Source organism: Mustela putorius, unplaced genomic scaffold, assembly GCF_011764305.1.
Source record: "Mustela putorius furo isolate JIRA1106 unplaced genomic scaffold, ASM1176430v1.1 tig00003944_pilon_pilon_pilon, whole genome shotgun sequence".
Lineage (NCBI taxonomy): Eukaryota > Metazoa > Chordata > Mammalia > Carnivora > Mustelidae > Mustela > Mustela putorius.
Genome location: NW_025422088.1, coordinates 6,067,067 through 6,093,916, shown reverse-complemented (window position 1 = coordinate 6,093,916; position 26,850 = coordinate 6,067,067). Strand labels below are relative to the sequence as shown.

General features: G+C 36.8%; 1 protein-coding gene across 2 annotated transcripts in view; it reads right to left on the bottom strand.

Annotated features, from left to right (window-relative positions):
• Nucleotides 1–26,850, bottom strand: part of KIAA2026 (KIAA2026 ortholog) — a 140,307-nt gene that overhangs the window by 10,523 nt on the left and 102,934 nt on the right. For both annotated transcript variants that reach the window (XM_004781968.3, XM_045069853.1), the window contains one exon: nucleotides 14,601–14,716. In XM_004781968.3, coding sequence (XP_004782025.1) covers nucleotides 14,601–14,716 — 116 coding nt within the window. The remainder of the gene's footprint in view (nucleotides 1–14,600; nucleotides 14,717–26,850) is intronic.

Below are 26,850 nucleotides of genomic sequence, written 5' to 3'. Positions count from 1 at the left end.
TCTTATTTGTGCATACTGAAGTTTACATCTCACCTCTGCCACCACTGAAGAGCTATGAGACTTTGGGGAAGCTCCTTAAACTTTCTAAGTATCAGTTTACATCATAACAATGGGGATAACAATACTTGCCTCATAGTATGTGTGGCACACAGAGTAACTGTAAAATTAATCTCCTTTTAGAAATACCTACATGGGGGCAGTATGAAGTTCCTTCCTTTTCAGCCCTCTTCTCTATCTCAACTATTTTGTTTTATTTTCTTTTCAGGGAAAATAGAAGCAATCAGACAAGCATGTTCATATGCTCACATCTCATCTGCCACTTAATTTCATTTGTACTCATATTCTCTCTTCCTATCTAAGGTAATCTCTCTCTTTATGTATCCTTTCTCATCTATCCGTGGATATTACTCTACCAAATGTCCCTTCCTTTTCCTAAGTCCATTTTAGCTTATTAGCTCATTTCTACCATTATACAGAAAGCTATTTCTCCACTAATGACAACAAACAAAACAAAACCACCTTCTCTCTCTTGACTCCAACCTGTCCTTCCAGCTACTGCCCTGTTTCCTCTGCTCCACTCCCTAACAAAACTCCAAACCCTCTCCCCTAATTCTCATGAATAGACTCTACCTTACTGAACATTCCTTCTCTGTCTCTTCTGCTGAGTCTTACTCCTTTCCACCACCTCTAAAGGCTGGAATGCCCCAGGGTTCAATCTCTCCTCTTCTCTGTGTTCCCATTCTAGATGATTTCTACTGGTCTCATAGCTTAAATATAATCTATAGCCTGACAACTCCTAAATTTATGCCTCCATCTGGCTTACTCCCTTGAACTGGGACTCATACTAAACTGCCTACTCAATAAGTTCAGCTGGTTATCTAGAAATCGTATCAAACTTCACATGTTGGCCCAAACTCTTGAGTCCCTTATCTACAAACCTGCTGCTCCTTTAGTTTCCCCTATTTAAACTAATGACAATTCTGTAATTCCAGTTGTTTAGACCAAAAATATTGGGCATCATCTTTTTACCCTTCATTTTTTTCTGACACTCTATATCCAATGTTTAAGAAAATTCTGCCAGGCCATCCAGAATCCAACCATTCCTTGCCATCTGCATTGCTATTATTGGGGAACATCATCAAAAAGATGTTTACTGCCAATTGACCCATGAGTTGGACCTAGGGACTCAAAGGCTCCTCATTCCCTCCTTCTGGAATATAGATTCTATTTGCCTTTCCTGCTTTCAGAGGCTGACACAGTCTTGAGACAGTGATGGGATGCTGAAAACACCTGTAAAGATACGTGGCTGCATCCAGTTAAGGCTTCTTATATAAAGTTTTAAGATCTGGTGGGCAGGTGCAGAGATCCATTTGTCTTGTTGCCCCCCACAACAAGCCTCATTGAATTTAAGTTCCATTTACTTATTTAAACTGTCACCTATAAACGTGGAGTGGCCTGCTTCTTTCTTTGTTTCTCCTTGCCCTCTGAATACAAATGCCAGGGAAATTCCCAAGAGGACTGCAAATCAACAACTAGCTACTACCCTGTTCCAAGCCACCATCATTTTTTTTTGCCTGGATTATTGCTTTTTGTAACTGATTTCCTTGTTGTCCCACTTCACTAATCTCAACACAATAGGCAGTGTGAGTGCTTTAAAAGATAAGTCAGATAACATCCCTCCTCTGCTTAAAAACCTTCAATGGTTATCTCATATTAGAGTAAAAACAAGTCCTTAAAGACATACATGACCTGGCTGTGATTCCCCATACTTCTCTGATTCTTGACTCTTAGCACTTTCCTCCTCACTCACTCAGCCCTGGTTCACTTGTCTCTCTGCATTTCCTCTAAATGCCAAACATGACACCAGCCTTAGGGCTTCCACATCTTTTCTTTCAGATATCCACATGGCTCTCTCCCTTCTTTGTTTCAGGTCTCTGTTTGAGTATCAGCTTATCAGGGGAGCCTGCCCTGACACCCTATTAAAAGAGCAATCCTCATCCCATCCAAGCTAGGTATTTCCTATTCTCCTCACCCTACTTTATAGTTCTTCATAGCACTTATCACTAACTGACATTTTGAGTTCATCTGTTTACTCCCAGAATGCAAGCCACAGATGAAGTCAGAAATCAGTAACAGAAGGAAAACTGGAAAATCCACAGATTTATGGAAATTAAACAACACACTCAAACAACCAATAGATCAAAGAAATTAAAAGAAAAATTAGAAGATACCTATAGATAAATGGAAATAAAAACATGACATGCCAAAACAGTGCTAAGAAAGAAACAGAGCTACAAATAAATGCTTATACCAAAAAACAAGAAAGATCTGAAATCAAAAACCTAACTTTGTAACTTCAGTAATTAGAATAAGAAAACAAATTAAATCTAAAGCTAATGGAAGGAAATAATAAAGATTATATCAGAGATCAACAAAACAGGGAAGAGAGGAAATCAATGAAATCGAAATTTCCTTTTTTGAAAGTATCAACAAAATTAACAAGCTGTTAGCTAGATGAACTCAGACAAAAAAGAGAGACTCAAATTAGGAAAATCAAAGATGAAAGTGAGGCCATTATAACTGATTCTACAAAAATAAAAAGAATTATAAGATTACTATGAAAATTGTTTTCCACCAAATTGGAAAACTTAAATGAAATAGACAAATTCCTAAAAGTAAAAATCTACCAGGATTAAGTCACAAAGAAACAGAAAATCTGAATACACCTGTAACTATTAAAGGAGAATGAATAAATAATTTAAAAATTTCTCAACAAAAAAGAGCCTTGGATCTGATGGATTCACTGGTGAATTCTACCAAACACTTAAAAAAGAACTAGTACCATTCCTTTTCAAACTTTTCCCAAAAAACTGAAAAGAAATACACACTTTCTAACTTATTCTTTGAGGTTAGGCATGACACCAATGCCAAAGCCTGACAAGGACACTATAAGAAAACTATAGATGAGAAATCTATAGATGATATATAGAGAATATATTTCTATATCATATATATCTATATTTATATTTATAGATATGTATCTCTATATAAATTGATATATATCTATATATATAGAAAGATATATTTCTATATTTCTATAGAAATCTATAGAAAACTACAGATGAGAATTTTTTTTTTTTTGGTTTATATTTTGATTCCTGTTGGTTAACATAGTGTTACATGTTTTGAAGTGTACAACAATTCAATACATCACCCTGGTGCTTACCACCGGAAGCTCACTCCTTAAAGCCACCACATATTTAACCCATGCCTCACTCACCTCCTTTCTGATAACCATCAGTTTGTTCTCTATAGTTAAGAGTCTGTTTCCAGGTTTCTTTTTTTTCCTTTGCTTGTTTTGTTTCTTAAATTATATATAGGAGTGAAATCATGGTATTTGTCTTTTCCTGATTGACTTACTTTGATTAGCATTATACTCTAGCTCTATCCATGTTATTGCAAATGACAAGATTTCATTCTTCTTTATGGCTGAATAATATTCCTCTGTCTGTGTGTGTGTGTGTGTGTGCGCGCATGCATGCACATGCACAAGTGCATACCATTTCTTTATCCATTCATCAATCAATGGACACTTGGAATGCTTCCATATCTTCACTATTATAAACAATGCTGGTGTAACACAGGGATGCAAGTATCCCTTTGAATTAGTATTTTTGTATTTTTGGGGTAAATACCCAGTAGTAACATCTGGATCATAAGATAGTTTTACTTTTAACTTTTTGAGGAGCCTCCATACTGTTTTCCACAGTATCTGTAGCAGTATTTATTCCCACCAACACTGTAAGGGTTCCCCTTTCTCTACATCTTAGCCAACATCTGTTTTTATGTTGTTGATTTTAGCCCTTCTGACAGGTGTGAGGGGATTTCTCATTGTAGTTTTGATTCCCAAGTCTCTGATAAATTATGATGAGCATCTTTTTATGTGTCCATTTGCCATCTGGATATCTTTTTTGGAGGAATGTCTGTTCATGCTGTCTATTTTTTTTAACATTTGTTTTTTGGGTGTTAGTTGTATAAGCTTTTTATATATTTTGGATACTATCCCTTTGTCAGATGTGTCATTTGTCATTATCCTCTACCATTCTGAAGCTGCCTTTCAGTTTTGTTGTTTCCTTCTCTATGCAGAAGCTTTTTATTTTGATTCAGTCCCAGTAGTTTATTTTTGCTTTTGTTTTCCTTACCTCAGGAGACATACTTAGAAAGATATTATGGCCAGTGTCAAAGAAGTTATTGCCTGTGTCCTCTTCTAGAATTTTTATGGTTTCAGGTCTCACATTTAAGTCTTTAATCCATTTTGAATTTAGTTTTGTGTATAGTGTAAGAAAGGGGTCCAGTTTCTTTCTCTTGCATCCTTCTGTTTAGTTTTCCCAGACAGTCCTTTTCCCATTGGATATTCCTACCTGCTTTGCTGAAGATTAACCGGCCATATAATTTGTGTATTTATTTCTGGGTTTTCTAAACTGTTTCATTGATCTATGTGCCTTTTTTTGTGCCAGTACAATAAATACCATTTTGATTACTACAGCTCTGTAATACAACTTGAAGTTCGCAATTGTGATGCCTCCAGCTTTGCTTTCCATTTACAAGACTGCTTTGGCTATTCAGGATCTTTTGCAGTTCCATGCAAATTTAGGATTGTCAGTTCTTGGTCTATTAAAAAAGTGCTGCTGATATTTTGATAGGGATTGCATTAAATCTGTAGATTGTGAATTTGGGTGGTACAGACATTTTAACAGTATTTGTTCTTCCAATTCTTGAGCATAGAATGTCTTTCCATTTCTTTGTATCTTCTTCAATTTCTTTCACCACTGTTTTTTATTAGATTTGCATACACGTCTTTTATCTCTTTGGTTACACTTATTTCTAGTTGCTAGAAATAGGTTCTAGGTTGCTTATTTTGGGTGCAAATATAAATGGGATTTATTCCTTAATTTCCCTTTCTGCTGCTTCATTATTAGGGTATAGAAATGCTACAGACTTCTGTACACTGATTTTCTATCCTATGACTCTAGTAAATTTATGTATCAGTTCAAGCAATCTTTTGGTGGAGTCTTTCTGGCTTTCTATACAGAGTATTATATCATCTGCAAATAGTGAAAGTTCTACTTCTTCCTTGATGATTTGTATGCCTTTTATTTTTTGTTTTCTGACCTTTATGGCTAGGACTTTCGGAACTATGTTTAATAAAAGTGGTGAGAGGGCACATCGTTCCCTTGTTCCTGGTCTTAGGAGAAAAGCTCTGTTTTCCCCATCTAAGGATGGTGTTAAAAAAAAAAAAAACAGGGATGATGTCAGCTGTGGGTTTTTAATGTATGGCCTTTATTATGTTGAGGTATGTTCCCATAAACCTACTTTGTTGAAGGTTTTTATCATGAATGGATGCTGTACTTTGTCAAATGCTTTTTTGCATCTATTAGAAAGATCACATGGTGACCTTTCTTTTACTGATGCAATCAATTTGCAAATTCTGAACTACCACTGTATCCAGGAATAAATTCCACTTGACTGTGGTGAATGATTTTTTTTAATGTATTGTTGAATTTGGTTTGCTAGTATTTGTTCAGGAATTTTGGATCTATTTTCATCAGGGATACTGGCCTATAGTTCTCTTTTAGTGGTATCTTTGGTTTTGGTATCAGGATAATGTTGGGCGCTTCACAGAATGAACGTTAAAGTTTTCCTTTCTTTTCTCTGTCTTGGAATAATTTAGGTAGAATAGTAACTTTAAATATTTGGTCAAATTCACCTGTGAAGCCATCTTGTCCTGGAGTTTTGTTTGTTGGGGGAATTTTTTGGTTATTCATTCAATTCTTGCTGGTTATATGAGACTGTTCAAATTTTTTATTTCCTCCTGTTTCAGTTTTGGTAGCTTATAGGTTTCTAGTAATTTATCCACTTCTAGGCTGTCCAATTTGTTGGCATATAGTTTTTCACAATATTCTCTTTTAACTGTTTGTACATCTGTGGGATTGGCTGTTATTTCTCTTCTCTCATTTGTGATTTTGTTTGAGTTCTTTCTCTTTCTTTCTTTGTAAGTCTGCCTAAATGTTAACTAATTTTATTGATTTTTTTAAAAGATTTTATTTATTTGACAGAGAGAGAGAAATCACAAGTAGGCAGAGAGGCAGGCAGAGAGAGAGAGAGGGGAGGAAGCAGGCTCCCTGCAAAGCAGAGAGCCCGATGCGGGGCTCTATCCCAGGACCCTGGGATCATGACCCGAGCCGAAGGCAGAGGCTTTTTAACCCACTGAGCCACCCAGGCACCCCAATTTTATTGATTTTTGTTCAAAGAAATAGTTCCTGCTTTCAATGATCTGTTCTTTTTTTTTTTCTTCTTCTTCTTTTTTTTTTTTTAGTTTCTATATCATTTATTTTGGTTCCAGTCTTTATTCTATTCTTCCTTCTGCTGGTTTTAGATTTTTATTGTTCTTTTTCTCATTTTCTTAGATGTAAAGTTGGGCTGTTTATTTGAGATTTTTCTTACTTCTTGAGGTAGGCTTATATTGCTATAATCATCTCTCTTAGGACTGGTTTTGTTGCATCCCAAAGGTTTGGATTCCTGTGATTTCCTTTTCATTTGTTTCCATGTATTTTTTTTTTTAAATATCTTCTTTGATCTCCTTGTTAACCGAGTCATTGTTTAGTAGCATGTTATTCTTCTCCATGTATTAGTGTTCTTTTAAGATTTTTTCTTATGGTTGCCTTCTAGTTTCACAGCATTGTGGTCAGAAAAGACACATGGTAGGACTTTGATCTTGAGTTTGTTCAGGTTTGTTTTGTGGGCTAATATGGTATTTCTGGAGAACATTCCATATGCATTTGAAAAGAATGTATATTTTGCTGTTTTAGGATGGAATATTCTGAATAATCTGTTAAATACCACCTGGTCCAGTGTGTCCTTCAAAACCAAATGGTTTCCTTGTTGATTTTCTGTTTAGATGACCTGTCTATTGATGTAAGTGGGGTGTTAAAGTCCCCTACTGTTATTGTATTATTATCAATTAATCCTTTATGTTTGTTATTAACTATTTTATGTACCTGGGTGCTCCTATGATGGGTGCCTAAAAATTACAGTTCTTGTATCTTCTTGTTGGATTTTCCCCTTTATCACCATATAATATCCCCCTTTGTCTCTTGTTATGGTATTTTTAGTCACTTAGGTTTTTTTTTTTTTTTTTACAGTTCTGTTTTAAAGTCTAGCTTGTGCAATATATTAGAACTCCAGCTTTCTTTTGAGATTGATTTGCATGACAAATGTTTCTTCAGCTCCCCACTTTCAGTCTGCAGGTGTCTTCTTGTCTGAAATGAGTCTCTTGTAGGCAGCATATAGATGGATCTTGTTTTTTTATCCGTTATGTCATTCTATGTCTTCCGACTGGAAGATTTAGTCCATTTACACCCAGAGTAATTACTGACTGTATGTATTTACTGTTATTTTATCACTTGTTTTGTGATTGTTTCTCAAGATTTTTTCCTGATACTTTTTTTGTCTTTCTCTCTTAAATGTTTTGCTGATTTTCTTTAGTAATATATTCGGATTTCTTTCTCTTTATTCTTTGCATGTTTATTAGTGGCTTTTTATACATGGCTATCATTAGTGTTGTATATAATCTTCTGCATATAGCAGTCTATATTAATCCTGACAGTGATTTAAGTTTGAACCCATTTGTTTTGCCTCTGTTATATTTTATATTCTTTCTTTTGTGAGTTTCCTGATATTTTTTTTAACAGAAGCACTCACTTTTACTGCTTTTGTGTTTTCATTCCTTTATACTGTCACTTTTGGTTTCTCCTTTCCACTTCAAGTGTCCCCTTTAATATTTCTTGCAGAGCTGACTTAGTGGTCAACAACTCCTTCAATTTTTATTTGTCTGGGCAACTTTTTAATCTTTCCTTCTATTCTGAATAATTGCCTTGCTGGATAGAGTGTTCTTGGCTGCAGATTTTTCCCATTTATCATTCTGAATATATCATGCCACTCCTCTACAGTTTGCAAAGCTTCTGTTGAAAAATCTCCTGGCCTTAGCTTTTAATATTTTTAAAAACTTAAAAAAAATTTTTATTTATTTTTTAATTATTATTTTTAAGATATAATGTACTATTTGTTTGAGGGGTACAGGTCTGTGATTCATCAGTCTTACACAACACACAGTGCTCCCCACAATACATATCCTCCCCAAAGTCCATCACCCAGCCACCCCATCCCTCCCAGCAACCCTCAGTCTGTTTCCTGAGATTAAGAATCTCTTATGGTTTGTCACCCTCTCTGGTTTCATCTTGTTTCATTTTTCCCTCTCTTCCCCTATAATCCTTTGTCTTGTTTCTCAAATTCCACCTATCAGTGAGATCATATGATCACTGTCTTTCTCTGATTAACTTATTTCATTTAGCAAAATACCTTCTAGTTCCATCCATGTCATTGCAAATGGCAAGATTTCATTTTTGGTGGCTGCATAATATTCCATTATATATCACATCTTCTTTATCCATTCATCTGTTGATGGACATCTGGGCTCTTTCCATAGTTTGGCTATTGTGGACATTGCTGCTATCAACATTGGGATGCAGGTGCCCCTTTGAACTACATTTGTATCTTTGGGGTAAATACCCACTAGTGCAACTGTTGGGTCATAGGGTAGCTATATTTTCAACTTTCTGAGGCACCTCTATACGGTTTTCCACAGTGGCTACACCAGCTTGCATTTCCAGCAGCAGTGCAATAGGGTTCCCTTTTCTCTGCATCCTCACCAATATATGTAGCTATTCTAACTGGCATGAGATGGTATCTCATTGTGGTTTTGATTTGTATTTCCCTGATGCCTAGTGATGTTGAGCACTTTCTCATGTGTCTGTTGGCCATATGGATGTTTTCTCTACAGAAATGTCTGTTCATGTCTTTTGCCCATTTCCTGATTGGATTATTTGCTCCTTGTTTGATAAATTCTTTATAGATTTTGGATTCTAGCACTTTATCTGATAAGACATTTGCAAAGATCTTCTCCCATTCTGTCCACTGTCTTGTCAACTGTTTCCTTTGCCGTGCACAAGCTTTTTATCTTGGTGAAGTCCCAACAGTTCATTTTTGCCCTGCTTCCCTTGCCTTTGGTGATGTGTCTAGGAAGAAACTGCTGCCACTGAGGTTGAAGAGGTTGCTGCCTGCATTCTCCTCTAGGATTTTGATGGATTCCCATCTCACACTGAGGTATTTCATCCATTTTGAGTCCATTTTTGTGTATGGTGTAAGGAAACGGTCCAGTTTCACTCTTCTGCATATGGCTGTCCAATGTTCCCAGCACCATTTGTTGAAGAGACTCTTTTTTCCATTGGATATTCTTTCCTGCTTTGTTGAAGATTAGTTGACCATACAGTTGAGGGTCCATTTCTGGGTTCTCTTTTCTGTTCCATTGATCTATGTGTCTGTTTTTTTGCCAGTATCATACTGTCTTGACTACAGATTTATAATAGAACTTGAAGTCCAGGATTGTGACGCAACAGTTTTAGTTTTCCTTTTCAAAATTCCTCTGGCTATTTGGGGGTCCTTCCTGGTTCCATCCAAATTTACTGAATTCCTAAGACTTTTTTCCTTTATTACTGTATGTTGCCAATTTAATTACAATATGTCTTAGTGTGGATCTGCTTTTGTTGATTTTGATGGGAGTTCTCTGTACTTCCTGGATTTGGTTATCTGTTTTTCCTTCCCCAGGTTACAGAAGTCACCTTTTATTTCTTCAAATAAATTTTCTGTCCACTTTTCTCTCTCTTCTTCTTCTGGGACTCCTATAATACAAATGTTAGTACGTTTGATGGAGCCACTGAGTTCCCTAAGTCTATTCTTGTTTTGTGTAATTCTTTTTTTCTTTTATTCAGCTTGATTGCTTTCCATTGCTCTGTCTTCAAGGTCACTAATTTATTCCCTTGCTTCTTTCATCCTGCTATATTCCATCAAGTGTATTTCTCATTTCATTTATTAAGCCCTTTATCTCTGCTATGTTATTCATTTTCTTTTTACAATTTTATTTTTAATTAATCTGTATACCCAATGTGGGGCCTCAACTTGCAAGATCAAGAATGTAATGCTCTACTGACTAGGCCAGTAAGGTGCCCCTCTATATTATTCCCTAATTCTGTGTTAAGGGTCTCACTCATGTCTTCCACTCTTTTTTCAAGTCTAGTGAGTTCTTATGATCATTGCTTTAAATTCTTGAGATATCAGGCATGTTTCTTGTATCTGCTTGGCTTAGATCTCTGGCTGTGGCCTTATCCTGCTTTCATCTAGGATAAATTTCTCTATCTCATTTTGTCTGCCTCTCTGTGTCTGTTTCTCTCTGTTAAGAAAGTCACCTATGGGGGCGCCTGGGTGGCTCAATGGGTTAAGCTGCTGCCTTCGGCTCAGGTCATGATCTCAGGGTCCTGGGATCGAGTCCCGCATAGAGCTTTCTGCTCAGCAGGGAGCCTGCTTCCTCCTCTCTCTCTGCCTGCCCCTCTGCCTACTTGTGATCTCTGTCAAATAAATAAGTAAAATCTTAAAAAAAAAAAAAAGAAAGAAAGAAAGTCACCTATGTCATCTGCTCTTAAAAGAAGTGACTTCATGAAGAGGCAGTCCTGGAGTCCCTTGAAGTGCAGTGCCCCCTGTTAAACAGAACCTGGCACTTTAGGGGAGTATCCTACGTGTGTTGTTTACATCCTGCTGTTATGTCTGAGTCACTTTTCCTTTCAGTGAAGCCATCTGCACTGACCCTCTTGCCTGTTGTGGTATGTGCTTACTATCTGGTGTTAGTGGGGCTCAGGCAGACCAGTTCTGAGGGGGCATGCCCACCAGGGAACTTGGGAGTGGAGTACTGGTGTTAGCTAAATTGCACTGGGCAACTAGTCCTATGCCAGATCTCCCAAAATGCTGTGGCTGCTGGGGATGTGAAGCTTGTGGAGAGCATACGACAATGGCTGGGCATGGTCTGCAGCAGCAGGTATGATGAGGGAAGAGAATGCAAGCTGAGGACAAAGCAGAAGCTGATATCCCACACCACCCACCCTCCCATGGTTCCTCAGGCACTCCTGGCTGGCCTAAGGCCAAGGAAAGGCCTCTATAGAGATCACAATCTTGTAAGACCTGACTCTCTCGCAGTTTACAAATGTTTTAGAAATCTATAAGAACAAAGCATTTCTATCAATAACCTAGCTTCCAGAAGAACATGTAGATATAATATAATGTTCTTATAATCTACAGCCCATTAACAGACACTTGAAGCAAGCAGAGTATAATGTTCCTCCAGGAAGTTCCCAACTATCTTCATGTTAATGCCTTGCTACAGGGAAAAACCTTAACTTGACAATGATAAGGCCTCCAGTATCCTGTGAGTCTTAACATAGAAAAATCCTTTTGAAACCTCCCTTTTTCCTTACCTGCCCCGAACACACTCCTCACAACCCTAGGGCAGCAGCTCTTTCTGCCCACTGGTCCTGTCACCATACTTTAATAAAGACCGTTTTGCACCAAAGATGTCTGAAGAATTATTTCTTGGTCACTGGCTCCGGACTCCACCCCACTGAAGCTCACCTATATTCCAAAACCCCATCAGGTATACACCCAGAGTCTGGGCGGGGCACACACGCAGCTTTAACAAAATTTGCTCTGCGCCCCAGGTCCAGGCTACAAATATCTGTGCAGCCTCCTCTCCCACAGGGAGTTTATGGTTATCCTGGGGGCTGGGGGAGGAAAATGGTACATGCCAGTTCCCTCATTTTCAAAGAAATCCATCAATATGCTCTGAAAACAGTATGGACAAATATGTCTCCTGTTTGCCCATGGCATTGTGTAAACTGCCAATTTTATGTTGCCTCTCTGCACAGGCTGCGCTCTCTTTAAGGGCAGGGACCCAACTATCACTTTCCCTCCTGGCTCACCCAGTGCTGTGTCAGCTTTTAAAGACTTTTAAAGTTACAAGCTCCAATTGCCACTGCTTTTACAAACTCATAGAATTTAGCTCCTCTGGTTTTTAAGCCAAACATTACGGGGATTAGTTTTCCCATATGAGTTTCCTGGTACAAATTCCTGTTTATTTGTCCTCTCCATGCACACAGCTCCCTTTCTCCTACTAGCAGTCTCCCCCTGCCTTTCTGGCCTCCTAATCTTTCAGATTGCAGCTTCTCTATATTTAGTTGTGGAGTTTGTTCTGCCAGTCTTCAGACTGCTCTCTGGTTTAATGACTTGGATGTGGATGATATATAGTTGTAAACATGGGGCAGTGCACGCTTAGGGTCTACCCTCTCTGCCATCTTCCCATGCTCCCCCAGATAAGATACTGATCCGGGTAAACAAAATATAAGCAAATCAAATTCTGTTGCATATTGAAAGGATTATGACTATGACCAAATGAGATTTATTCCTAGAATGCAAGGATAGTCCAACATATGAAAATTGATTGTCATACTCTACATTAAAATAATAAAGTGAAGAGACCACATGATTATCTCAACTGCAGAAAAATAATGACAAAATTCAACATCTTTCCATGATAAAAATACTCAGCAAACTGAGAATAGAAGGAAACTAACCCAGCATAAAGCCATACAAGAAAAATGCATAGTCAACATCACACTCAATGGTGAAAGACTTTTTCCTTCTAGGTTTGGGAACAAGACAAGGATGCTCACTTTTACTACTTCTATTTAACATTGTACTGAAAGTTCTAGACCAAGCATTAGTCAAGAAAAAAAAAAAGGCATCCATGTAGCAAAGGAAAAAAATAAATCTCTCTTTACAGATGACATGATCTTATTACATAGAAACCTCAAAGATTCCACATAAAAATTGTTAGAAGTAGTAAATGAGTTCAGCAAGTAGCAGGATACAAAGTCAACACACAAGAATCAGTTGCATTTCTATACAGTAATCAATCTGAAAAACAACTTGAAACAATTCTGTTTTTAGTAGCATCAAAAAGAATAAAATAATTTGGAATTAATTAAGGATGTGAAAGACTTGTACAATGAAAACTACAAAACACTGGAGGAGTAATTAAAGATGACTAAATAAATGAAAACATATCCCATATTCATGGATTGGAAGACTTATATTTTGAAGATGTCAATACTACCCAAATTGTTCCACAGATTCAATGCAATCCTTACCAAAATTCCAATGTTTTTTATGGAATAGAAAAACATCCTAAAATTCAAATGGCATCTCAAGGGACCTCAAACAGCCAAAATGGTCTTGAAAAATAAAAAACAAAGCGGGAATGCTTAAATTACTTGGTTTCAAAATTTAAATATTAAACTTACTAATTATTTCTTGGGAATGACACTAAAGGCACAGGCAACAACTATAAACAAAAAAAAAGAAACTGGATTTCATGGAAAATTTTAAAAATTATTCATCAAAGGCACTATCAACAAAACAGAAAGGTAACACACAGAATGGAAGAAAATATTTGCAAATCATATACCCAGTAAAGCATTAGTATCCAGAATACACAGAAAATTCCTAAAAATCAACAACAACAAAAAAATCAAAAAGCTAATTCAAAAATGGGCAAAAGACTTGAATAGTCATTTCTCCAAAGATACACAAATAACTAATAAGCACATCATTAGGTAAATACAAATCAAAAGCACAATATACCACCGAGTATTCATTAGGATGGCTACTATAAAAAACAAACAAACAAAATAACAAACGTTGGTAAGGATTAGGAGAAACTGGGATCCTTATGTATTGTTGGTGGGAATGGAAAACTGTATAGACACTGTGGAAAAGGCTATGGTGATTCTTTAAAAATTTTTAAAAAATTAGAATTACCATATGATCCAACAATTCCACTTCTAAGTATAAACCAAAAGAACTGAGAACAGTATCTTGAAGAGATATCTTCACACCCATGTTTGCAGCAACATTATTTGTAATAGCTGAAACATGAAAACTACTCATGTGCCCACTAGCAGATGAATGAGGAAGCAAAATGTAGGTATATGCATGCAATGAAATACCACAGAGCCTTAAAAAGGAAGGAAATTCTGACATATGTTACAATTTGGATGAACCCTGAAAATATGCTAAGTGAAATAAGACAGTCACAAAACCACAAATATTGTATATTATACGAAGTAATTAAGAGTAGTCAAATCATATAGACAGACAGTAGAATGGTGACTGTCAGGGGCTGGGGAGAAGAGAGAATGGGGAGTTAGTTATTTAATAAGTATAGAGTTTCAGTTTTGTAAGAGGAAGAGTTCAGGAGATAGATGGGGGTTAAGAATAACATTCATTATGAATGTATATAATACCAATGAACTATACACCTAAAACTAGTTAAATTACTAGGGTAAATTTTGTTTGTGCATTTTACCACAATGGAAAAAAACTGGAAAAAAAGAAAAGGAATGTAAGCCACAGAGCATTGTTTTATTTAATCAATACTATATTTTCAGGGCTTAGGAAGTGCCTTGCAAACAGTAGGGACTCAAAAATATCTCCTGAAATATAAATCAATGGAACATTACAAAATGATTCCAGGATATCTCCCCATAATCATAGATTAAGAGCCTTAAAATAGGTAAAACAGATTATAAACCTCTAATTACCTGTTTCTTTGAAAAGCTTTCATCAACTTTGGTTCCCATGGCAGCAATTCATTTAAAAGGCGTATCAACGTGCCATGCAATTCTTTTACTGCTTGCCTCCGATGATACCATTTGCCCTAAAAACACAATATTAAAGTAAATCCTTTAGATTTAATTTAAAAGTGAATGTCAGGCCTTATTTTCTGAGTAAAACACAAAATGAAATGCCAATACCCATCAAATGAGTACATCTTCTTTAGAAGGCTATAAAGGAGAAAAATGTCTTATAATAAATCTTATTTGTAATAGTTTAGAGATTCTCAATTCTATTTGGAGAAATCTAAAACCTATTTAATCAAACAAGGAGACAATTTTTGAGGTTTTTAATTGGGTCAATTATAAATTTATTTTTTTAAAGATTTTATTTGTTTATTTGATAGACAGAGATCACAAGTAGGCAGAGAGGCAGGCAGAGAGAGGAGGAAGCAGGCTCCCTGCTGAGCAGAGAGCCTGATGTGGGGCTAGATCCCAGGCCCCTGGGTTCATGACCTGAGCCGAAGGCAGAGGCCTTAACCCACTGAGCCACCCAGGCGCCCCCAATTATAAATATTTTAATAAATTATTTACTAAATACATGTAAAAATATAAACATATATATAAATTCACTAAATATGTAACTGATAGGCTCACTGCTGTAAAGTTTTTGTAATTATCCCAGAGTGGGGAAAAAGAGAAAAAAGGATTGTTACATTCAAAATCAGCCTTAACAAACTTCCTCAGGAAGTTTCCTCAGGAAATTTTATAATTACTGTACTTTAAAATGTTTCCAGCACAGACAAGCAGATAAATGGTCATAATTTACAATACTATAATGCTATAGCTACAGTAAGAGTTAATAATTACTGACACCCCCTTCCCATTTGCTGAGTATTAGCCCAAGTATTTCATTCATGTATCTATATCTGTACCTATATCTAGAGGGGGAAAGGGAGGAGGGAGGAAAGTGAGGAAGAGGGGAGGGAGGAAGTGGTTCTATGAGCACGAGAGCACACATGTACTCAAGCAATTATGAAAACATTCTACTGTATGTACATTTTAGTCTCACATAAGAAATGATGAAACAATGGCTCAGAGAGATTAAATAATTGTTCGAGGTCCTATGACTTGAAACTAGATCTAGCTGATGCCTAAGTCCAAGTTCTTAGAACTACATCACCACCTCTTCAAAGCTGTATCACATAATGCAATCTAACATACATTATAAAAACCTCCAGTAAAAATACACTTCAGCAGTACTCATAAAATTATTCATATACTATAGGAACAGTAAGTTTATAGCAGTTGTATCTTTAGGTAGCCAACTCTGCCCCCCCTCTCCATAATGTTATAGTGCATACCTATCAACATCATCACCATCTTCACCTACTGTTATATAACCATGCTGTATTTTTTTTTTGAGATATAACTCACATACCATTCAGTCCATTCACTTTTTTTCTTTTATAACAAAAAATATAGCTATATATATATATATATATATATACACACACACACATATATGTCACATTTGACATGCAAAAATTAGACTTCGTCTCATAGCAATTTTTCAGTTAATTTGCACGTGTAGAACATTGTGAGAAAAATAACCACTCCCATCCAAAAAAAAAAGAAAGAAAAAAAACTATTCCCTAGAGCAAAATGTATTTTAAATCTGTGCCTAAATTTCCCGATTTTATATATATCTAAAACTTTCAACATTTCATTCACTGAAATGTGAAATGTTATCTGTGTACATGAAATTTTATCCACAAACATAAATGATTAATAGTATAGTTCCTACTCCAACATTTTGTGCTTTAAAACAACAAAATGTTTATGCATGTAGAAATAAACAACTAGGGCGCCTGGGTGGCTCAGTGGGTTAAGCCGCTGCCTTCGGCTCAGGTCATGATCTCAGGGTCCTGGGATCGAGTCCCGCATCGGGCTCTCTGCTCAGCAGGGAGCCTGCTTCCTCCTCTCTCTCTCTGCCTACTTGTAATCTCTCTCTGTCAAATAAATAAATAAAATCTTTAGAAAAAAAAAAAAAAAGAAATAAACAACTACATTTCTACCTCTGAGGTTTTTAAACTGTTTATTTGAAGTGCAGGAAGATGTGTAATTATTTTAATGGGTTAATTAAAATTGGATCATTATGTGTACATATGTGCACATAATGAATACAGAACCTAGGCTCAATGACTAATTCTTGTGTCTTCTTAATGGCATGACAAGTGAAAATATTGTGAACAAAAATTCAAGGAAAGCAATTATCTCATATAATAACCTAGAAAAACCTTCCCTCTTGTCAAATGCTTTCTCAAAGGACCCACCTTAAGAGTAAATTATACTTCAAAAGTTTATTTCCCACCCTCCCCCGCTCCAAAAGCTAGGTGATAGTACAAAGTGTTTATTCTGACCCATGGAAATAAAACTATTAAACTATAAATAATACTTTCCCCCAGGGAGAGCTAAGTGAGGAAGATGAAAAGGCAAATGAGAGTCAACCTAAAATCATTTGCGGAATAAGGTAGCATTCTGTTTTAGTAAAATAAACAAAAACAAAAACAAAAAAAAATGGGCACATCAACATTATTTCTCTACTTTTGAATTACTACTTGGCCCAAAAATGAAATGGTGAGAATAAACTTTTCCTAAGCTAAAGGAAGCAGAAAGAGGAAAGGTATGAGTAATTAATTATATCACCATTATGGTGTAATTAATTGGAAAAGTTTAAAAGACTAGAGAGCACCAGGCATGCTGAATTCTTTGTAACTGAGGGTTATATGGGGAAGAATGGCAGATGCAGAATTAACCTGGGTGGTCTGGCTGCTATCTGGATTAGTGTAGTGGTGATGGTGTGGGGAGTGAGAAAGGACTAGCAGTATTATCAGACCTTGGGACTAGGTAGACTGAGGCACGGGAAGAGAAAGGAGTCTGTGTAGATGAAATGTCATTATTTCAACACATTTGTCAGTTGTATTTATGTCTCTACTAAAATACAGCATTAATTCTTGTAGAAAAGAGTTTTAAAAAGATTACATTTCATCTTCTGATATTATTTTGATTACTAAATTTTAAATAATCCAATGCCCAGGAAATATATTACTGAACTAGCCAACTATATACAGAGAAGGGGTCATAAATATTAATCAGAGACTAGATTTCTAATTTTCATATAATTCTGTCTTATCCATTGACCTGTTTGAAAATGGCTATGGCCTTCTAACTTTATATATTTTTTTTATTTCTTCCCTTTCTTTATAGTGTATATTTTCAACCTAGGGTAGTGATGGTATGGCATTTCATTATTTTTTTAAATTATTTTTTATTTATTTTCAGCATAACAGTATTCATTTATTTTTTTCACCACACCCAGTGCTCCATGCAGTCCGTGCCCTCTATAATACCCACCACCTGGTACCCCAACCTCCCACCCCTCACCCCCATCACTTCAAACCCCTCAGATTGTTTTTCAGAGTCCACAGTCTCTCATGGTTCACCTCCACTTCCAATTTCCCCCAATTCCCTTCTCCTTTTAAAATGCATATTTAATCATTTTGTGCTTGGAAAGCAAAAGGTCTAGTATTCTTATATCAGAAATTGCAGAAAGTAAAGTTTGACAAAAACTAGAAGATATATACAAAGAATACAATGACCTCAATGAAGGATATCACTTTATCCTGTCATGATGTATGTGTGTCCACAGTTTTTATGTTTATCAAAGGGGGACATAAATTTTAAAAAGTTCAGTATTACTGGTCTGGGACTGGTATTTTAGGTAAAGTGTTTTCCCCACTTGACACTAAAAAAGAAACTCATACTGCTTGTTTCATTTATCATCTTCTTTGGTTAATACAACCCAAATGGAATTAAAACACCATGTCCCCTTCTGCCTACTGGTGGTCTTGGGAGTATACAATGAGACTAGTGTAAACAGAAAAAAATTTATAAATTTTACAAAAAGAAGTTAGAGATGGCAATGATATGCCTTAACTTGGGTTTCAAGTAAAAATCTATGTAAAATCAAATATTTCCTGAATTTAAATTAGGTCATTAACTAAAAGCTAGCAAATTCTTTTCTAATTGATGAACTTTATTTATATACACAGAAAGGAAAAACTGACAACTACTGTGTTTCTTCTAGGATGAAATTATTAAATCAAACAAGGAGACAATTTAATTGTATTTAATTACAACTAATTCCTAAAGGGAATGAGAAGAACATAATTTTATAGAGAGAAGTTGGCTCAGTGAATCACAGGGAAGTACTTCCAGATAGAAGCAGATTTTTCAGTTAGAATTCTAGCTCTTCTGAATGTTAAAATCTAACTCTCCTTCCACTACATAATGCTGTACCACTTGGTCTACACACAGACAATGTCTAAAAAACAAAAAATTATATTGTGAAAGTACCTATCTTTATACGTGTCTCTGTAATGAAAAAATTAAAACCCAGGAAACTTATTTTCATTTGTTTAATTATAATAGTACTTAAAATTATAGCGTTCTAAAGTTTAAAAGTGAATTAAAAAACAAGGAACACAGCAAATTCCCTGTTCTTCAAATACATAGGAAAGAATATGGATGGAATAAAAAAAATCAGAAAGCTCTTACAATCTTTATATGTAGTGATCAATACAGAATCAAAGACAGCAGGTAGAAGGATTAGTAAAAGGTATTTGTGGAACAGTGTTATAACCACTTCTCTAATAAAAAATATATTTAATAAGCTAAAAGTTAGCAATAGCTTTGTTTTACAAACATGTGAAAATGGGGATAAATGAACTATTTTATTTAATATTATTTTTGTTTAATACTTCATTCGATATTAGAATTCCCACTATTTTCACAGATAAAAATTACCTTCTAAGATAATCCCAATGTATTATGCGAACTTAATATTGCAAACATTTACTGAAGATCACGTTAAAGAAGAGGAGAGCAGTATTTTTCTTTCATGAATTTACTATAAAGTTTAACATAAAGTATGAATTTCAAGCATACACCATGGAACCAAAGGCATACAATATGGTCTAAATCTGAAGCTTACCTTTCAATATTTTCTCATCCAATGTCCACAGCAGCTGCAGATTGCCAGCTCCCTTTCCATGAGATGCCCCAAATGTCAAACAATGGAGGCTTTATAACCTCATAGGGATTACTACAAAAAGAAGCTGGTCTATGGTCACAAGATAAGGCTTTTCTTATATTATGCAGTTTTATAAGTTTTTGAATATGATACATTGATGACCTAAGGAACCAAATGGGAAAAGAAACTTTAAAAAAACTTACAAAACTACACAATATTGTAAAATGAAAAGCTGAGTCTATGTGTGTGAAATGAGTGGGTAGGGAAACTTACCTTACAACTAAAGAACGATTCCATTCTGCTGCAGTAATCGGGGATGGGTATGACAGAACTAGCATAATGCTGGCTGGGGTGTTGCAAGGACAGGGAGTTGGCAATCTACTGATGCTGGAGACATTGGACACCTAAAAGGAAGAAAAAAAGGAAAACAAATAAATTCCAGGTTTCTTACATGTCTTATCACCATGGACATATTTTATACATTTTAATAAATTTAGATGCTTTGAATGTTAAACTTAGGTGGAAGTAACTTATTTACACAAACCATCCTCTTACTTATATAGATTTTCCTATAACATTATATGTAAACAAAATAGCTATCAACAGTTCTATGAAGAGAAGTAAAATCATATGTAAATATTACGAAGAATGATTTTATAAATTGAGAGGATAGCATCATTACTGTGGAGAAAGAAAAAAAATTTTATTACGAACAGTACAAAAGCAAGATGTATATAACAAAAATATCAATGCCATTTTTTTCTATACACTTTCACTTATAAATGTTAGATCACAGAAACTGGATCATATAACAAAATATTTTTTGTTATAGGCTTGGCTCTTGTCACATAAATCCCATTGTGGAAAAGGGATTAAATAACAATATATCTCACTTTTCAATAAAATGAAAGTAACTTTGAGAAAAGCCACAGAGATTGATACACAAAGATGGTCTCATTTAAAATCATTGGCAGTTGAGGCCCCTGGGTGGCTCAGTCCTTAAGTGTCTGCCTTCAGCTCAGGTTATGATCCCAGTGTCCTGGGATGGAGCCCCATATTCGGCTCCCTGCTCAGCCCCATATTCGGCTCCCTTCTCCCTCTCCAGCTCCCTTGTGCTTGGGCTCCCTCTCTGGCTATGTCATAAATAAATAAAATCTTAAAAAAAAAAATTACTAGGAAGGAGGAGGAGTCAAGATGGCAGAGAAGTAGCAGGCTGAGACTACTTCAGCTAGCAGGAGATCAGCTAGATAGCTTATCTAAAGATTGCAAACACCTGCAAATCCATCGGCAGATCGAAGAGAAGAACAGCAATTCTAGAAGCAGAAAAACAACCACTTTCTGAAAGGTAGGACTGGCGGAGAAGAGAATCCAAAGCGACGGGAAGATAGACTCTGGGGGTAGGGGCCGGCTCCCGGGTCCCGCAGGGTCACAGAAGGATCGGGGGTGTCTCAGTGTCGCAGAGCTTGCGGGTATTGGAACAGGGAAGCCGGCTACAGAGACAGAGCCAACAGTAAGCTCACAGCTCGGGATTACCTTGAACCGGTCGCAGGCTTGGTGAGCTCAAAGCGAGGCCAGAGATCAGGCAGACGAGAGTTACTGGGCGCTGATCTCTGAGGGCGCACTGAGGAGTGGGGCCCCAGGCTCTTGGCTCCTCCAGGCCGGAGACCAGGAGGCCGCTGCGGAACTCTACAGAAAGCGCTCAGGGAACAAAAGCTCCTAAAAGCAAACCTGAGCGGATTACTCAACCAGACCCCTGGTAAGGGCGGTGCAATTCCACCTGGGGCAAAGACACTTGAGAATCACTACAACAGGCCCCTCCCCGAGAAGATCAACAAGAAATCCAGCCAAGACCAAGTCCACCTACCAAGGAGTGCAGTTTCAATACCAAGGAGAGCAGCAGAACTCCAGAGGAGAAGAAAGCAAAGCACGGAACTCATGGCTTTCTCCCTGTGATTTTTTTTAGAATTGCAGTTAATTTAATTTTTTTTTCTTTTTCATTTTTTTCTCTTCTTCTGTTAAAATATTTTTTTAAGTTTTACCCTCTTCTTTTTTAACGTTTTTAACTAGTTTATCTAATATATATATTTTTTCTTTCTTGTATTTTTCTTTATTCATTTTCTAAAAGATTTTATTTATTTATTTGACAGAGAGAGATCACAAGCAGGCAGAGGGGCAGGCAGAGACAGAGAGGAGGAAGCAGGCTACCCGCTGAGCAGAGAGCCCTATGTGGGGCTCGATCCCAGGACCCTGGGATCATGACCTGAGCTGAAGGCAGACACTTTAACCCACTGAGCCACCCAGGCGCCCCTCGTTTTCTTTTTTTAATTCTTTTTTTTTCCTTCTTTCTTTCTGAACCTCTTTTTATCCCCTTTCTCCCCCCTCACGATTTGGGATCTCTTCTGATTTGGTTAAAGCATATTCCCTGGGGTTATTGCCACCCTTTTAGTATTTTACTTGCTCCTTCATATGCTCCTATCTAGACAAAATGACAAGGTGGAAAAATTCACCATAAAAAAAAAGAACAAGAGGCAGTACCGAAGGCTAGGGACCTCATCAATACAGACATTGGTAATATGTCAGATCTAGAGTTCAGAATGACAATTCTCAAGGTTCTAGCCGGGCTCGAAAAAGGCATGGAAGATATTAGAGAAACCCTCCCGGGAGATATAAAAGCCCTTTCTAGAGAAATAAAAGAACTGAAATCTAACCAAGTTGAAATCAAAAAAGCTATTAATGAGGTGCAATAAAAAATGGAGGGTCTCACTGCTAGGATAAATGAGGCAGAAGAAAGAATTAGCGATATAGAAGACCAAATGACAGAGAATAAAGAAGCTGAGCAAAAGAGGGACAAACAGCTACTGGACCACGAGGGGAGAATTCGAGAGATAAATGACACCATAAGATGAAACAACATTAGGATAATTGGGATTCCAGAAGAAGAAGAAAGAGAGAGGGGAGCAGAAGGTATACTGGAGAGAATTATTGGGGAGAATTTCACCAATATGGCAAAGGGAATGAGCATCAAAATTCAGGAGGTTCAGAGAACGCCCCTCAAAATCAAGAATAGGCCCACACCCCGTCACCTAATAGTAAAATTTACAAGCCTTAATGACAAAGAGAAAATCCTGAAAGCAGCCCAGGAAAAGAAGTCTGTAACATACAATGGTAAAAATATTGGATTGGCAACAGACTTATCCATAGAGACCTGGCAGGCCAGAAAGAGCTGGCATGATATATTCAGAGCACTAAATGAGAAAAACATGCAGCCAAGAATACTATATCCAGCTAGGCTATCATTGAAAATAGAAGGAGAGATTAAAAGCTTCCAGGACAAACAAAAACTGAAAGAATTTGCAAACACCAAACCATCTCTACAGGAAATATTGAAAGGGGTCCTCTAAGCAAAGAGAGAGCCTGCAAGTGGTAGATCAGAAAGGAACAGAGACAATATACAGTAAGTCACCTTACAGGCAATACAATGGCACTAAATTCATATCTCTCAATAATTACCCTGAATGTTAATGGGCTAAATGCCCCAATCAAAAGAAACAGGGTATTAGAATGGATAAAAAAACAAAACCCATCTAAATGTTGCCTACAAGAACTCATTTTAAGCCCGAAGACACCTCCAGATTTAAAGTGAAGGGGTGGAAAAGAATTTACCATGCTAATGGACATCAGAAGAAAGCAGGAGTGGCAATCCTTATATCAGATCAATTAGATTTTAAGCCAAAGACTATAATAAGAGATGAGGAAGGACACTATATTATACTCAAAGGGTCTGTCCAACAAGAAGATCTAACAATTTTAAGTATCTATGCCCCCAATGTGGGAGCAGCCAACTATATAAACCAATTAATAACAAAATCAAAGAAACACATCAACAATAATACAATAATAGTACGAGACTTTAACACTCCCCTCACTGAAATGGGCAGATCATCCAAGCAAAGGATTAACAAGGAAATAAAGGCCTTAAACTACACACTGGACCAGATGGACATCACAGATATATTCAGAACATTTCATCCCAAAGCAACGCAATACACATTCTACTCTAGTGCACATGGAACATTCTCCAGAATAGATTACATCCTCGGTCCTAAATCAGGACTCAACTGGTATCAAAAGACTGGGATCATTCCTTGCATATTTTCACCCCACAATGCTCTGAAGCTAGAACTCAAGCACAAAAGGAAGTTTGGAAAGAACCCAAATACATGGAGACTAAACAGCATCCTTCTAAAGAATGAATGGGTCAACCAGGAAATAAAGAAGAATTGAAAAAAATAATGGAAACAAATGATAATGAAAATACAACGGTTCAAAACCTGTGGGACACAACAAAGGCAGTCCTGAGCGGAAAATATATAGTGGTACAAGCCTTTCTCAAAAAACAAGAAAGGCCTCAGGTACACAACCTAACTCTACACCTAAAGGAGCTGGAGAAAGAACAAGAAAGAAACCCTAAGCCCAGCAGGAGAAGAGAAATCGTAAAGATCAGAGCAGAAATCAATGAAATAGAAACCAGAAAAACAATAGAACAAATCAACGAAACTAGGAGCTGGTTCATTGAAAGAATTCATAAAATTGATAAACCCTTAGCCAGACTTATCAAAAAGAAAAGAGAAAGGACCCAAATAAATAAAATCATGAATGAAAGAGGAGAGATCACAACTAACACCAACAAAATATAAACTATTATAAGAACATACTATGAGCAACTCTACGCCAACAAATTTGACAATTAGGAAGAAATGGATGCATTCCTAGAAACATATAAACTACCACAACTGAACCAGGAAGAAATAGAAAGCCTGAACAGACCCAAACCAGTAAGGAGATTAAAACAGTCATTAAAAATTTCCAAACAGGGGCGCCTGGGTGGCTCAGTGGTTTGGGCTGCTGCCTTCGGCTTGGGTCATGATCTCAGGGTCCTGGGATCAAGCCCCGCATCGGGCTCCCTGCTCCGCAGGAAGCCTGCTTCCCTCTCTCTCTCCCTCTCTGCCTGCCTCTCGGCCTACTTGTGATCTCTGTCTGTCAAATAAATAAATAAAATCTTAAAAAAAAAAAATTTTTCCAAACAAAAGCCCAGGGCCAGACGGCTTCCCGGGGCAATTCTACCAAACATTTAAAGAACTAATTCCTATTCTCCTGAAACTTCCAAAAAATAGAAATGGAAGGAAAACTTCTGAACTCATTTTATGAGGCCAGCATCACCTTGATCCCAAAACTAGACAAAGATCCCATCAAAAAAGACAGCTATAGACCAATATCCTTGATGAACACAGATGCGAAAATCCTCACCAAAATACTAGCAAATAGGATTCAATAGTACATTAAAAGGATTATTCACCACGACCAAGTGGGATTTATTCCAGGGCTGCAAGGTTGGTTCAACATCCACAAATCAGTCAATGTGATTCAACACATTAATAAAAGAAAGAACAAGAACCATATGATACTCTTAATAGATGCTGAAAAAGTATTTGACAAAGTACAGCATCCCTTCCTGATCAAAATTCTTCAAAGTGTAGGGATAGACAGCACATACCTCAATATCATCAAAGCCATTTATGAAAAACTAACCACAAATATCATTCTCAATGGAGAAAACTGAAAGCTTTTCCGCTAAGGTCAGGAACACAGCAGGGATGTCCATTATCACCACTGCTATTCAACATAGTACTAGAAGTCCTAGCCTCAGCAATGAGACAACAAAAGGAAATTAAAGGCATCCAAATCGGCAAAGAAGAAGTCAAATTATCACTCTTCGCAGATGATATGATACTATATGTGGAAAACCCAAAAGACTCCACTCCAAAACTGCTAGAACTTGTACAGAAATTCAGTAAAGTGTCAGGATATAAAATCAATGCAGAACAGAAATCAGTTGCATTTCTCTACACCAACAACAAGACAGAAGAAAGAGAAATTAAGGAGTCCATCCCATTTACAATTGCACCCCACACCATAAGATACCTAGGAATAAACCTAACCAAAGAGGCACAGAATCTATACTTAGAAAACTATAAAGTACTCATGAAAGAAATTGAGGAAGACAAAAAGAAATGGAAAAATGTTCCATGCTCCTGGATTGGAAGAATAAATATTGTGAAAATGTCTATGCTACCTAAAGCAATCTACACATTTAATACAATTCCTTTCAAAGTACCATCCATCTTTTTCAAAGAAATGGAAGAAATAATTCTAAAATTTATATGGAACCAGAAAAGACCTCGAATAGCCAAAGGGATATTGAAAAAGAAAGCCAACGTTGGTGGCATCACAATTCCGGACTTCAAGCTCTATTACAAAGCTGTCATCATCAAGACAGCATGGTACTGGCACAAAAACAGACACATAGATCAATGGAACAGAATTGAGAGCCCAGAAATAGACCCTCAACTCTATGGTCAACTAATCTTCGACAAAGCAGGAAAGAATGTCCAATGGAAAAAAGACAGCCTCTTCAATAAATGGTGCTGGGAAAATTGGACAGCCACATGCAGAAAAATGAAATTGGACCATTTCCTTACACCACACACAAAAATAGACTCAAAATGGATGAAGGACCTCAATGTGAGAAAGGAATTCATCGAAATTCTTGAGGAGAACACAGGCAGCAACCTCTTCGACCTCAGCTGCAGCAACATCTTCCTAGGAACATCGCCAAAGGCAAGGGAAGCAAGGGCAAAAATGAACTATTGGGATTTCATCAAGATCAAAAGCTTTTGCACAGCAAAAGAAACAGTTAACAAAACCAAAAGACAACTGACAGAATGGGAGAAGATATTTGCAAACGACATGTCAGATAAAGGACTAGTGTCCAAAATCTATAAAGAACTTAACAAACTCAACACCCAAAGAACAAATAATCCAATCAAGAAATGGGCAGAAGACATGAACAGACATTTCTGCAAAGAAGACATCCAGATGGCCAACAGACACATGAAAAAGTGCTCCATATCACTCGGCATCAGGGAAATACAAATCAAAACCACAATGCGCTATCACCTCACACCAGTCAGAATGGCTAAAATTAACAAGTCAGGAAATGACAGATGCTGGCGAGGATGCGGAGAAAGGGGAACCCTCCTACACTGTTGGTGGGAATGCAAGCTGGTGCAGCCACTCTGGAAA